At 34.4% G+C, this 13,704-nt stretch overlaps 1 protein-coding gene across 1 annotated transcript in view; it reads right to left on the bottom strand.

Moving 5' to 3' along the window:
* The window catches only part of LOC134688199 (exostosin-2-like), an 18,963-nt gene extending 5,259 nt beyond the window's left edge, over positions 1 to 13,704 (bottom strand). The window contains exons 1-7 of the mRNA XM_063548671.1: positions 13,581 to 13,704; positions 10,939 to 11,478; positions 7,608 to 7,814; positions 4,935 to 5,127; positions 4,064 to 4,203; positions 3,541 to 3,766; positions 2,734 to 3,029 (exon numbers count right to left, since the gene is read on the bottom strand). Coding sequence (XP_063404741.1) covers positions 2,734 to 3,029; positions 3,541 to 3,766; positions 4,064 to 4,203; positions 4,935 to 5,127; positions 7,608 to 7,814; positions 10,939 to 11,426 — 1,550 coding nt within the window. The 5' untranslated portion in view covers positions 11,427 to 11,478; positions 13,581 to 13,704. The remainder of the gene's footprint in view (positions 1 to 2,733; positions 3,030 to 3,540; positions 3,767 to 4,063; positions 4,204 to 4,934; positions 5,128 to 7,607; positions 7,815 to 10,938; positions 11,479 to 13,580) is intronic.

Here is a 13,704-nt window from a genome sequence, read left to right as displayed (position 1 = left end):
GAATAATGGATTCTTTAGTGTTCTCTGTAAGGGAAAGAGAATGTAAAATCCTTGAGCACTGGGAGGTCGCAATGGTAGGAATAATGGATTCTTTAGTGTTCTCTGTAAGGGAAAGAGAATGTAAATCCTTGAGCACTGGGAGGTCGCAATGGTAGGAATAATGGATTCTTAAGTGTTCTCTGTAAGGGAAAGAGTATGTAAATCCTTGAGCACTGGGAGGTCGTAATGGTAGGAATAATGGATTCTTAAGTGTTCTCTGTAAGGGGAAAGAGTATGTAAATCCTTGAGCACTGGGAGGTCGTAATGGTAGGAATAATGGATTCTTAAGTGTTCTCTGTAAGGGAAAGAGTATGTAAATCCTTGAGCACTGGGAGGTCGCAATGGTAGGAATAATGGATTCTTAAGTGTTCTCTGTAAGGGAAAGAGTATGTAAATCCTTGAGCACTGGGAGGTCGTAATGGTAGGAATAATGGATTCTTAAGTGTTCTCTGTAAGGGAAAGAGTATGTAAATCCTTGAGCACTGGGAGGTCGCAATGGTAGGAATAATGGATTCTTTAGTGTTCTCTGTAAGGGAAAGAGTATGTAAATCCTTGAGCACTGGGAGGTCGTAATGGTAGGAATAATGGATTCTTTAGTGTTCTCTGTAAGGGAAAGAGTATGTAAATCCTTGAGCACTGGGAGGATGTAATGGTAGGAATAATGGATTCTTAAGTGTTCTCTGTAAGGGAAAGAGTATGTAAATCCTTGAGCACTGGGAGGTCGTAATGGTAGGAATAATGGATTCTTTAGTGTTCTCTGTAAGGGAAAGAGTATGTAAATCCTTGAGCACTGGGAGGATGTAATGGTAGGAATAATGGATTCTTAAGTGTTCTCTGTAAGGGAAAGAGTATGTAAATCCTTGAGCACTGGGAGGTCGTAATGGTAGGAATAATGGATTCTTTAGTGTTCTCTGTAAGGGAAAGAGTATGTAAATCCTTGAGCACATGGAGGTCGTAATGGTAGGAATAATGGATTCTTAAGTGTTCTCTGTAAGGGAAACAGTATGTAAATCCTTGAGCACTGGGAGGTCGCAATGGTAGGAATAATGGATTCTTTAGTGTTCTCTGTAAGGGAAGGAGTATGTAAATCCTTGAGCACTGGGAGGTCGTAATGGTAGGAATAATGGATTCTTTAGTGTTCTCTGTAAGGGAAAGAGTATGTAAATCCTTGAGCACTGGGAGGTCGTAATGGTAGGAATAATGGATTCTTTAGTGTTCTCTGTAAGGGAAAGAGTATGTAAATCCTTGAGCACTGGGAGGTCGTAATGGTAGGAATAATGGATTCTTAAGTGTTCTCTGTAAGGGAAAGAGTATGTAAATCCTTGAGCACTGGGAGGTCACAATGGTAGGAATAATGGATTCTTAAGTGTTCTCTGTAAGGGAAAGAGTATGTAAATCCTTGAGCACTGGGAGGTCGCAATGGTAGGAATAATGGATTCTTTAGTGTTCTCTGTAAGGGAAAGAGTATGTAAATCCTTGAGCACTGGGAGGTCGTAATGGTAGGAATAATGGATTCTTTAGTGTTCTCTGTAAGGGAAAGAGTATGTAAATCCTTGAGCACTGGGAGGATGTAATGGTAGGAATAATGGATTCTTTAGTGTTCTCTGTAAGGGAAAGAGTATGTAAATCCTTGAGCACTGGGAGGTCGTAATGGTAGGAATAATGGATTCTTAAGTGTTCTCTGTAAGGGAAAGAGTATGTAAATCCTTGAGCACTGGGAGGTCGTAATGGTAGGAACAATGGATTCTTAAGTGTTCTCTGTAAGGGAAAGAGTATGTAAATCCTTGAGCACTGGGAGGTCGTAATGGTAGGAATAATGGATTCTTAAGTGTTCTCTGTAAGGGAAAGAGTATGTAAATCCTTGAGCACTGGGAGGTCGTAATGGTAGGAATAATGGATTCTTTAGTGTTCTCTGTAAGGGAAAGAGTATGTAAATCCCTGAGCACTGGGAGGTCGTAATGGTAGGAATAATGGATTCTTTAGTGTTCTCTGTAAGGGAAAGAGTATGTAAATCCTTGAGCACTGGGAGGTCGTAATGGTAGGAATAATGGATTCTTTAGTGTTCTCTGTAAGGGAAGGAGTATGTAAATCCTTGAGCACTGGGAGGTCGTAATGGTAGGAACAATGGATTCTTAAGTGTTCTCTGTAAGGGAAAGAGTATGTAAATCCTTGAGCACTGGGAGGTCGTAATGGTAGGAATAATGGATTCTTTAGTGTTCTCTGTAAGGGAAAGAGTATGTAAATCCTTGAGCACTGAGAGGTCGTAATGGTAGGAATAATGGATTCTTTAGTGTTCTCTGTAAGGGAAAGAGTATGTAAATCCTTGAGCACTGGGAGGTCGCAATGGTAGGAATAATGGATTCTTAAGTGTTCTCTGTAAGGGAAAGAGTATGTAAATCCTTGAGCACTGGGAGGTCGCAATGGTAGGAATAATGGATTCTTAAGTGTTCTCTGTAAGGGAAAGAGTATGTAAATCCTTGAGCACTGGGAGGTCGCAATGGTAGGAATAATGGATTCTTAAGTGTTCTCTGTAAGGGAAAGAGTATGTAAATCCTTGAGCACTGGGAGGTCGCAATGGTAGGAATAATGGATTCTTAAGTGTTCTCTGTAAGGGAAAGAGTATGTAAATCCTTGAGCACTGGGAGGTCGCAATGGTAGGAATAATGGATTCTTTAGTGTTCTCTGTAAGGGAAAGAGTATGTAAATCCTTGAGCACTGGGAGGTCGTAATGGTAGGAATAATGGATTCTTTAGTGTTCTCTGTAAGGGAAAGAGTATGTAAATCCTTGAGCACTGGGAGGTCGTAATGGTAGGAATAATGGATTCTTTAGTGTTCTCTGTAAGGGAAAGAGTATGTAAATCCTTGAGCACTGGGAGGTCGTAATGGTAGGAATAATGGATTCTTAAGTGTTCTCTGTAAGGGAAAGAGTATGTAAATCCTTGAGCACTGGGAGGTCGTAATGGTAGGAATAATGGATTCTTTAGTGTTCTCTGTAAGGGAAAGAGTATGTAAATCCTTGAGCACTGGGAGGTCGTAATGGTAGGAATAATGGATTCTTAAGTGTTCTCTGTAAGGGAAAGAGTATGTAAATCCTTGAGCACTGGGAGGTCGCAATGGTAGGAATAATGGATTCTTAAGTGTTCTCTGTAAGGGAAAGAGTATGTAAATCCTTGAGCACTGGGAGGTCGTAATGGTAGGAATAATGGAGTCTTAAGTGTTCTCTGTAAGGGAAAGACTGTCTATATATATATTATGCAGCTTTCATAAATCTGTAAATGTTGACAAATGATACTACATCTTCTTATTTCTATGTTAACTATGTTAACACATCAAACATGCAACTAACGTGGTTTAAACACTTGTCTGTGCATTATCAAACGATTCAATTTTAAGTGTTGACAAAAGTTGTGGTATCAGTTAAATAGAATCTTTCTCCTTTTCCTTTTACCAAAGCCAAACTAATATAATATTACTTTGCTCTAGGTAGTGTTGCAACCTTACCGTATTTGGAATGTCATTCCAGTCTTCATACGACTTTCCTGCATAAGGAAAAACTCTGTCATTAATGATCTGTAATGTTGTCAAGGCAATAACCTTTGGTGAACTGAAGTATTTCTGCCATATAAAGTTAACTTGTTGTCGTAGTTCGTATATCTTTTCTTGAGAATAGGATTCTAATATCTGTATCATGTTCTCTAATTCATCTTCTAAAACAGTCACAGCTATTCTGTAAAACAATAACACATTACTTTTATCTTCATCTATTAAACTAGAAGTATAAAATATTGTTATCTTCAAGTAATTTCTGTTTTTTGGTGTTTTTTTTTTCTTGTGTTTAGAAACAGTCACCTAGTAACCTGGCTAAAAAGCATTCTTAACTCCACAATTAGCCATGTTATATAAAGTAGCCAACCAAATCAATCTTCTGGCTATTTAACTGAAAATACAATTAAATATCTACCTTTACATGGATAAGAAGGGATATAATTGTACTAATATAATATAACACATGTTTTAGTCATACCTTTTCCAGTCCAGAACTTCTGAGAACGGTAGAATATACCCATCAGCTACAATGACCGGAATACAGCCTGCTGACATCACATCAAACAAAGCTGGTTGGCCAATCCTAGCTCCTCTTATTACCAAACAAAATGTAGAGTCCTAAAAAAAGAGGAACATATTCAACACTAAAGCTGACTGGCTAGTTCAATCTCCTTCTATAACTGAACAGAATGCAAATTCATTATATAGATCAAATATAAACATATTAATAATTTATTTGGCCGGCTTAAAAAGTATTAATCAAACAGAAAACAGAAAAAGACAGGTACAGCCTTCACATACTAGTACTGGTGTACAGCCAAGTTCACATGAAATAAAGTTGACTAACACACAATGCTTACTAACAAAAATTCTAATAATGGTAAAACAAAATCAATGATTATATATTATTAATGCTTTTTTCATCAGTTTTAGGATGTACTTAGGTGAGATTTCAGAATATTTAACAGATGTTTGGACTCCTACTCTTTTTCCCTACGATAAATGGTAAAATATTTTGCCCCAAAACACCTGTTTTATTCCTTTACTTAATGTTCTTCAGACTAATAAATTCTTGAATAATTAGATTCACCTTTTTACATCCTTAAAACATAACAGACTTGATAAACTGGTACATAATTATATAAGTAAGGACGCGGTTTTGTTGAATCTGATGAAATGAATGGCCCTTCAAGTGCTTTTTTAAGACCAAAATTTTATTTCTATCAAAAGATATTGAGTCAAGAAGTTTCCCCATTCTCAAAGTTTTTAAATTATCCACAACTCCTAAACATAAATGTTGAAAACATCTCAAACCTTATGGTTTATCATACTATGATTGTACAGTTTACCTGGAGAATTTGAGGGTAGTCATAGGCCACATTTTGTTTACAACGTCTGGAGAAATTCCATGGCCGTTCATCAGTCGGACATTTCTGAATAAATAAAAATCTTGGTTCCTCTTTCTCTATGTCATGTAAAACATCTCTGTATTCTTTATGCAGACTGGTCTGTGAAGATATCACCAAGTATCTTCTCTTCTCTCTGATAACATATAGATTTGATATTAATAGTGGCTTCTATGTAAAATTTTAACTTATTAATAACTTTATTAACAAATATATACTTATATTTCTGATAATCCTTCATTGAAAATCAGCCATTCATGAATAAGTACAAGCTTGATATTGTATGTCTGTGATGCCATGAATTTTAACAAAAAAATGTTGACATGGATACTAAAACATTGATACTAAAACATTGATACTAAAACATTGATACTAAAACATTGATACTAAAACATTGATACTAAAACATTGATACTAAAACAATTGCAATTTATAAGCACATATTCTGATTCTAACCTAAACAGATTTTCATAAGATGAAGACATTATCTTTTAATCAGTTTAATTGAGGTCTGGAGCTGGCATGTCAGTAACAGTAATTGAAAAGCTATATTTAAAATTTTGTAAGTAAATTTTTGGTGTAACAAAGATGTGCACAAATGTAGCAGTACTGTCTGAACTGGGTAGATATCCTCTTTATATAAATTTGCTAACACATATGTTTATGTATTGGCATAGACTAGAGAATTCTCCATCTAATTTATTTGAATGAAAAGTGCTTATACTGAGTTAAAAATGATTGAGAGTAAAGCTCAAACTAGCTCCAATAATTCTTGACTCTCTAATATCATTTTCTACAGCAAAAATTGGGTATTGACCTAAATATATGTTAAAAAAGTTTATGCAAAAATAAATTAAAAAAATTACTGAAAAAACAGCTTAAATAAAATGTTCAAAATGATTGGGAGAAAATGTGAGATTTTTATTTTCAGAATCAAGGCAAATTGGATACTTATTTTTCATTCAAGAGGTCATTTCATGATGATTTGACTGTGAAAATTATTTAGATTTAAAGCACCCCCCAAAATCATAAGTTAACTAAATACAGACTCAGCAATCACTGTTTAAGAATAGAAACTGGCAGACATGAATGATTTATCAATGTATGTGGTAAATATGAAATATTACCTCGACATGAGAGGAGTTTTTTTATATTGTAATTCAATTTCTATTGAAAATGACATGCACTTTCTTCTGGAATGCCCTCTTGACAATAACCCCAGAAGAGATATAACTGATTATACATGTAGAAAAAAAATACCCCAGTTTGGTTAATTTAAACAGAAATGATCTTTTTACATGGATTATGAGTAATGAAGATAGCAGGTTTTTTTTTATCTATGTATGTGCAAACCTTATAATAAGACATGCAACTTAGAAAATCAGAAAATTAGTTAAATATGCTAATAAATAGCAAAATTATCTCCCCTTGACCACTGAACGTTTCCTAATGCATTTGAACTATAACTTCTTTTTTTTATGGGCCCTTTAATTTGGAAAAATAAAAATATTGTATTCTTGTATATTGTATATATAGTAACTGCTTGTAGTCTTTTGTCTATTTATGTATCATTGTCTTTTTAATTAGTTTCTTCTGTTTTCTGTTCTGACATGCCACATGGACCCAGACTTCTTTTAAACTGGGTTCTACTGTGTGTATTGCTTTGTATTTCTGTACATTGGCTAAGAGGTAAAGGGGAGGGATGAGATCTCACAAAACATGTTCAACCATGTCGCATTTGAGTGCCTGTCCCAAATCAGGAATCTCTGGCCTTTAAAAGTCTTGTATATTTTTTATAATCCTAGTTCGTTTATATGGTTAGGAGCTTAGCATGATGTCCATTTTCACTAAATTACTACATATTTTATTTTGGGGCCAGCTGAGGCACACCTCCAGGTGCAGGATTTTTTCACTGTTGAAGACCTGTTCATGGCCAATCTGCTCTTTGGTTGAGGTTTTGTCTGTTTGACATATTTCCATTTCCATTCTCAATTATATAATAAGATGATGGAACATCATGTGCAGAGGAATTCTGTCTCAATATCAGACAAAAACATGTACCGGTACACAATTGATCAATTTATGTATTGAGATATACCATGAAGTGTTAACTGGTTTGACAAGACTTACAGGTATGATTTTTGAGGCATTTTATCAGGTTGGATAAGAGGATTATATATAGGTATTGAGACATCAAATGTTCCAACTTACAGATATGATTTTTGAGGCATTTTATCAAGTTGGATAAGAGGATTATATATAGGTATTGAGACATCAAATGTTCCAACTTACAGATATGATTTTTGAGGCATTTTATCAGGTTGGATAAGAGGATTATATATAGGTATTGAGACATCAAATGTTCCAACTTACAGATATGATTTTTGAGGCATTTTATCAAGTTGGATAAGAGGATTATATATAGGTATTGAGACATCAAATGTTCCAACTTACAGATATGATTTTTGAGGCATTTTATCAGGTTGGATAAGAGGATTATATATAGGTATTGAGACATCAAATGTTCCAACTTACAGATATGATTTTTGAGGCATTTTATCAAGTTGGATAAGAGGATTATATATAGGTATTGAGACATCAAATGTTCCAACTTACAGATATGATTTTTGAGGCATTTTATCAAGTTGGATAAGAGGATTATATATAGGTATTGAGACATCAAATGTTCTACGGTATGACCAGGTAGAAAACCCTCCTCCAGCAATGACAGCTTTCCCTGTGTCCACCTCTAACACGGTACTGTAATCTGGGGAACTCCCAGGTAACATGTTGAACAGCAGATGATTATTACCATTATTCCACCTATAAATAGACAATAGAACACAAGTTAACATGACATGCCTGTAATCTGGGGAACTCCCAGGTAACATGTTGAACAGCAGATGATTATTACCATTATTCCACCTATAAATAGACAATATTACACAAGTTAACATGACATCAAGGTTGTAGCAAGTGATTCAAACAAATTGTTAACACAAAAATATATCTTCCTTTGAAAATGAGCTCACTTTCCATTTTGATATAGCATCATTCATGCAGCACCTGCATATGGAACTACATCTCCCAGTTGATAGTTTTTTGTTAGTCTCTTCACAGGTTTCGTTTATTTTACATTTTGGTTGTTTAGCCCATGTTTTACAGACAGTAATAATGACAAAATGAATGATTTTACATGTGAATTCCAGTTATCAATGGACAAAATGATAGACAAATATATTTCATATGACATGCATATAAAATCTGATTACCTGTTTATTTTCAAATGTGCAACAAAATATTCATGACATTACAAAAGGTATTAAAATATCATTGAGAACATGTATCGACAGCAACCCACTAATCAGATACATACCATGGCAATGAGGCTAATATTTATCACTAATCAGATACATACCATGGCAATGAAGCTAATATTTGTCACTAATCAGATACATACCATGGCAATGAAGCTAATATTTATCACTAATCAGATACATACCATGGCAATGAAGCTAATATTTGTCACTAATCAGATACATACCATGGCAGTGAGGCTAATATTTGTCACTAATCAGATACATACAATGGCAATGAAGGTAATATTTGTCACTAATCAGATACATACCATGGCAATGAAGGTAATATTTGTCACTAATCAGATACATACCATGGCAATGAAGCTAATATTTGTCACTAATCAGATACATACCATGGCATGGCAATGAAGGTAATATTTATCACTAATCAGATACATACCATGGCAATGAAGCTAATATTTGTCACTAATCAGATACATACCATGGCAATGAAGCTAATATTTGTCACTAATCAGATACATACCATGGCAATGAGGCTAATATTTGTCACTAATCAGATACATACCATGGCAATGAAGCTAATACAACCCACTTATCAGATACATACCATGGCAATGAGGCTAATACAACCCACTAATCAGATACATACCATGGCAATGAAGCTAATACAACCCACTTATCAGATACATACCATGAAAATGAGGCTAATACAATCCACTAATCAGATACATACCATGGCAATGAAGCTAATACAACCCACTAATCAGATACATACCATGGCAATGAGGCTAATACAATCCACTAATCAGATACATACCATGGCAATGAAGCTAATACAACCCACTAATCAGATACATACCATGGCAATGAAGCTAATATTTGTCACTAATCAGATACATACCATGGCAATGAAGCTAATATTTGTCACTAATCAGATACATACCATGGCAATGAGGCTAATATTTGTCACTAATCAGATACATACCATGGCAATGAAGCTAATACAACCCACTTATCAGATACATACCATGGCAATGAAGCTAATACAATCCACTAATCAGATACATACCATGGCAATGAGGCTAATACAACCCATTAATCAGATACATACCATGGCAATGAAGCTAATACAATCCACTAATCAGATACATACCATGGCAATGAGGCTAATACAATCCACTTATCAGATACATACCATGGCAATGAAGCTAATACAATCCACTAATCAGATACATACCATGGCAATGAGGCTAATACAATCCACTAATCAGATACATACCATGGCAATGAGGCTAATACAATCCACTTATCAGATACATACCATGGCAATGAAGCTAATACAATCCACTTATCAGATACATACCATGGCAATGAAGCTAATACAATCCACTAATCAGATACATACCATGGCAATGAGGCTAATACAATCCACTTATCAGATACATACCATGGCAATGAAGCTAATACAACCCACTAATCAGATACATACCATGGCAATGAAGCTAATATTTGTTACTAATCAGATACACACCATGGCAATGAAGCTAATATTTCCCACTAATCAGATACATATATACCATGGCAATGAAGCTAATATTTCCCACTAATCAGATACATACCATGGCAATGAAGCTAATATTTGTCACTAATCAGATACATTCCATGGCAATGAAGCTAATACAACCCACTAATCAGATACATACCATGGCAATGAAGCTAATATTTCCCACTAATCAGATACATACCATGGCAATGAAGCTAATACAACCCACTAATCAGATACATACCATGGCAATGAAGCTAATATTTCCCACTTATCAGATACATACCATGGCAATGAAGCTAATACAACCCACTAATCAGATACATACCATGGCAATGAAGCTAATATTTCCCACTAATCAGATACATACCATGACAATGAAGCTAATATTTGTCACTAATCAGATACATACCATGGCAATGAAGCTAATATTTGTCACTAATCAGATACATACCATGGCAATGAAGCTAATACAACCCACTAATCAGATACATACCATGGCAATGAAGCTAATATTTCCCACTAATCAGATACATACCATGGCAATGAAGCTAATATTTGTCACTAATCAGATACATACCATGGCAATGAAGCTAATACAACCCACTAATCAGATACATACCATGGCAATGAAGCTAATATTTGTCACTAATCAGATACATACCATGGCAATGAAGCTAATATTTGTCACTAATCAGATACATACCATGGCAATGAAGCTAATATTTGTCACTAATCAGATACATACCATGGCAATGAAGCTAATATTTGTCACTAATCAGATACATACCATGGCAATGAAGCTAATATTTGTCACTAATCAGATACATACAATGGCAATGAGGCTAATATTTGTCACTAATCAGATACATACCATGGCAATGAGGCTAATATTTGTCACTAATCAGATACATACCATGGCAATGAAGCTAATATTTGTCACTAATCAGATACATACCATGGCAATGAGGCTAATATTTGTCACTAATCAGATACATACCATGGCAATGAGGCTAATATTTGTCACTAATCAGATACATACCATGGCAAAGAAGCTAATATTTGTCACTAATCAGATACATACCATGGCAATGAAGCTAATATTTGTCCAACTTCTCTCAATCTGATGCTATTCTGGTTCAAGAGATCAACAGAAGGTACTATCAAGCAGGCCATCTCAGGATCATTTGTATAGTATGGGCTGTCAGCAATGGCTTCTAACATCTCATAGAACTCCTTAGACAAGGGCAAAGTGATGGCATTACCTGCCTGGTCCACATACTCATTGACAGGATAAATATACACACTTATTCTGGTCTTGTCATTGTACCCACAGTGGTACACATCAAAACAGGTATGGTAGGTACATCTGGTATCTCGAGGAGAAGCACCAGGGCTGGATGTTGTTAATTCTAATGTTTTACTGTTGTCAGACCTCAAAAACAAATGGTTTGGATCACTAATGTCTTCACTGGACGTGTATGACCATAAACTGAAACCTATTACTGCAACTACCAAAGCTCCAATCAAAGTCATAAGTAGGAGGGGCTTTAACTTCATCCTGATTTCCATTGGTTAGTAACTTATCATCCATTCCATTTCGGCTTAGCACCAAAAAGTTTGGCTGAAAAACATATGTACAACAATTAAGTTTAATAAATAAAGTAGAAAGTATATATTTATACCACAAATAAAATTTTATGGACAACAATCTTATTAAGCATTCTGGGCAAATATAAACAATGAATTCCACCACCTCATTTGGCCATGTAAACTTGAACTTTTAAGAATATTACCAGTAGATAACTGCTAAAAAACATTACTGAGAGTCATATTATTAAATCTTTTTTGAGAGTTAGATTATTAATGGAAATGATCTCTTAATGACATCTTTATCATGTTTATCATGTTTATTGTATTCTTATTTTTGTAGTAATTAAGTGAAACCTTCCTAATCAGTAATGGCAGACCTTTGATATCAAGTCTCTGATAATTTATAATTCTTTTAATATCTATAACAAAAGTGCATCTATAGGTTGAAATGTTTCGTCTATTTATAATTACCTTTCATTGATTTCATGTTAAAAGTCAGACTGTCACATGTTTATGCAGTTTAACATAAATTTGTTTAAATATCACATAAACTGAACATAATGATAAATCATGATAATCAATGTCCTATAGAAAATGAGGTCACAGTTTGATGAACCATGGCAGACAGACTAATGTGAACTCTTAAAGCATTCAATACTATTAAAACAATTATAAGGTCAACTATATATATTTGGTGAGTGAGTGTTTGTAAGGTGTAAACATGTATGGCTGTCTGGCAGGGTCATATGAACCTTGACCTCATTTTCATGGTTCATTAGTCAATGTGACTTAATCAGTTTCTCAGGTACTATTAACAAAACTCATAAGGGTCCCGCTAAACCCAGTATCTTGCCTTTTTTATGAGGCTGATATACAATTTAGGAACTATGTGTAGGTACATAAATTCAACTATTATCATAAGCACCCATCAAGAGTGCATTAGTATTTATTAAATGATTAATGCAGATCTACACTAGTTATTTTGGGGCCCTTTAATATTTTTTTATAGCTTGTTGTTCAGTGTGAGCCAAAGCTCCGTGTTGAAGGCCGTACTTTAACCTATAATGGTTTAATTTTTGAATTGTTGTTTGGATGGAGAGTTGTCTCATTGGCACTCACACCACATCTTCCTATATCTAGATGAGTTACAACCTGGGAACAGCATATGTATAAGGAAATAATCTAATAGGCTCTTTAGTGTAAAATTGATAAAATCACAAACTATATATGAATTTTAGAAGCGTTTGACTGAAAAAAATATTAGAACTGGTCAATTAAATTTGCCACATAATTCCAATCCTAACACAATGAATTGGTATCTTTTGACATATCAATAAGATAATAGTGAGTACATATTTTACACCTGCAGTCTCTGTGTTTTTGTATTGAGTCATATATACATGTATAAACTGTAAGGCCAGTCAACTTTAATTAATTTTATAGAAGTTGTATTAGTTTTCACATTTCATGGGTTGAAGGTGGAAAATGTTGAAAATCATGCACAGAAGACTACTTGAGGCATAGCATAATGCAACATTATTGTAAAGAATGGAATATTTTTTTTACCATACTGTAAAATTGATAATGGAAATGGGGAATGTGTCAAAGAGACAAAAACCTGATCATAGAATAGATGTGTATATCTAACGTTATTTTATACTGTGTATATCTAACGCCACTTACCTATGATGTTATCTAGTACTTTGGTCATCATTACAAATTCATACAGTTTAGACGTCACATCTTTAAAATTATACATATAGTTTTAGTAAAACTACTGCAAATAAGCTACATTGTATATAAGCAAGGATTTGTATAGTTAACTATACAAATCCTTGATATAAGCCAATGCATAATAAATAAGTTTAGTGGGGTTGACAACTTGGATTTCAAATTTTAACGGAACTTCACGACCAGGTAACATTTAAAACAAATGCGAGTTAAGCACCTTGTGTTAATTTAGCAATAAGGATCAATAAGGTATACAGGGGAAAAAATTCAGAGACAATACATGTAGTAAAGTTTCAGGGTCTGTGGCAAAACTGAAATTACAAAGTTCTTGACAATCAACTGCTTATGACATCACTCAAACCCCATATTTGATGGTGTTCAGTTCAATTTAAAAAGTTTTACCTGAACATAACTATTTCACTAAAACACATTTTTTTAATGAAATTCATTCATGAGACAATGTTTACAAACTCCACTTCCGGTTAATTATTTCATCCAATGAAAATCGTCGTTTCAAAACTGAAAC

This window comes from Mytilus trossulus, chromosome 10 (assembly GCF_036588685.1).
Source record: "Mytilus trossulus isolate FHL-02 chromosome 10, PNRI_Mtr1.1.1.hap1, whole genome shotgun sequence".
Lineage (NCBI taxonomy): Eukaryota > Metazoa > Mollusca > Bivalvia > Mytilida > Mytilidae > Mytilus > Mytilus trossulus.
This window is presented reverse-complemented; position numbering and strand designations above follow the sequence as displayed.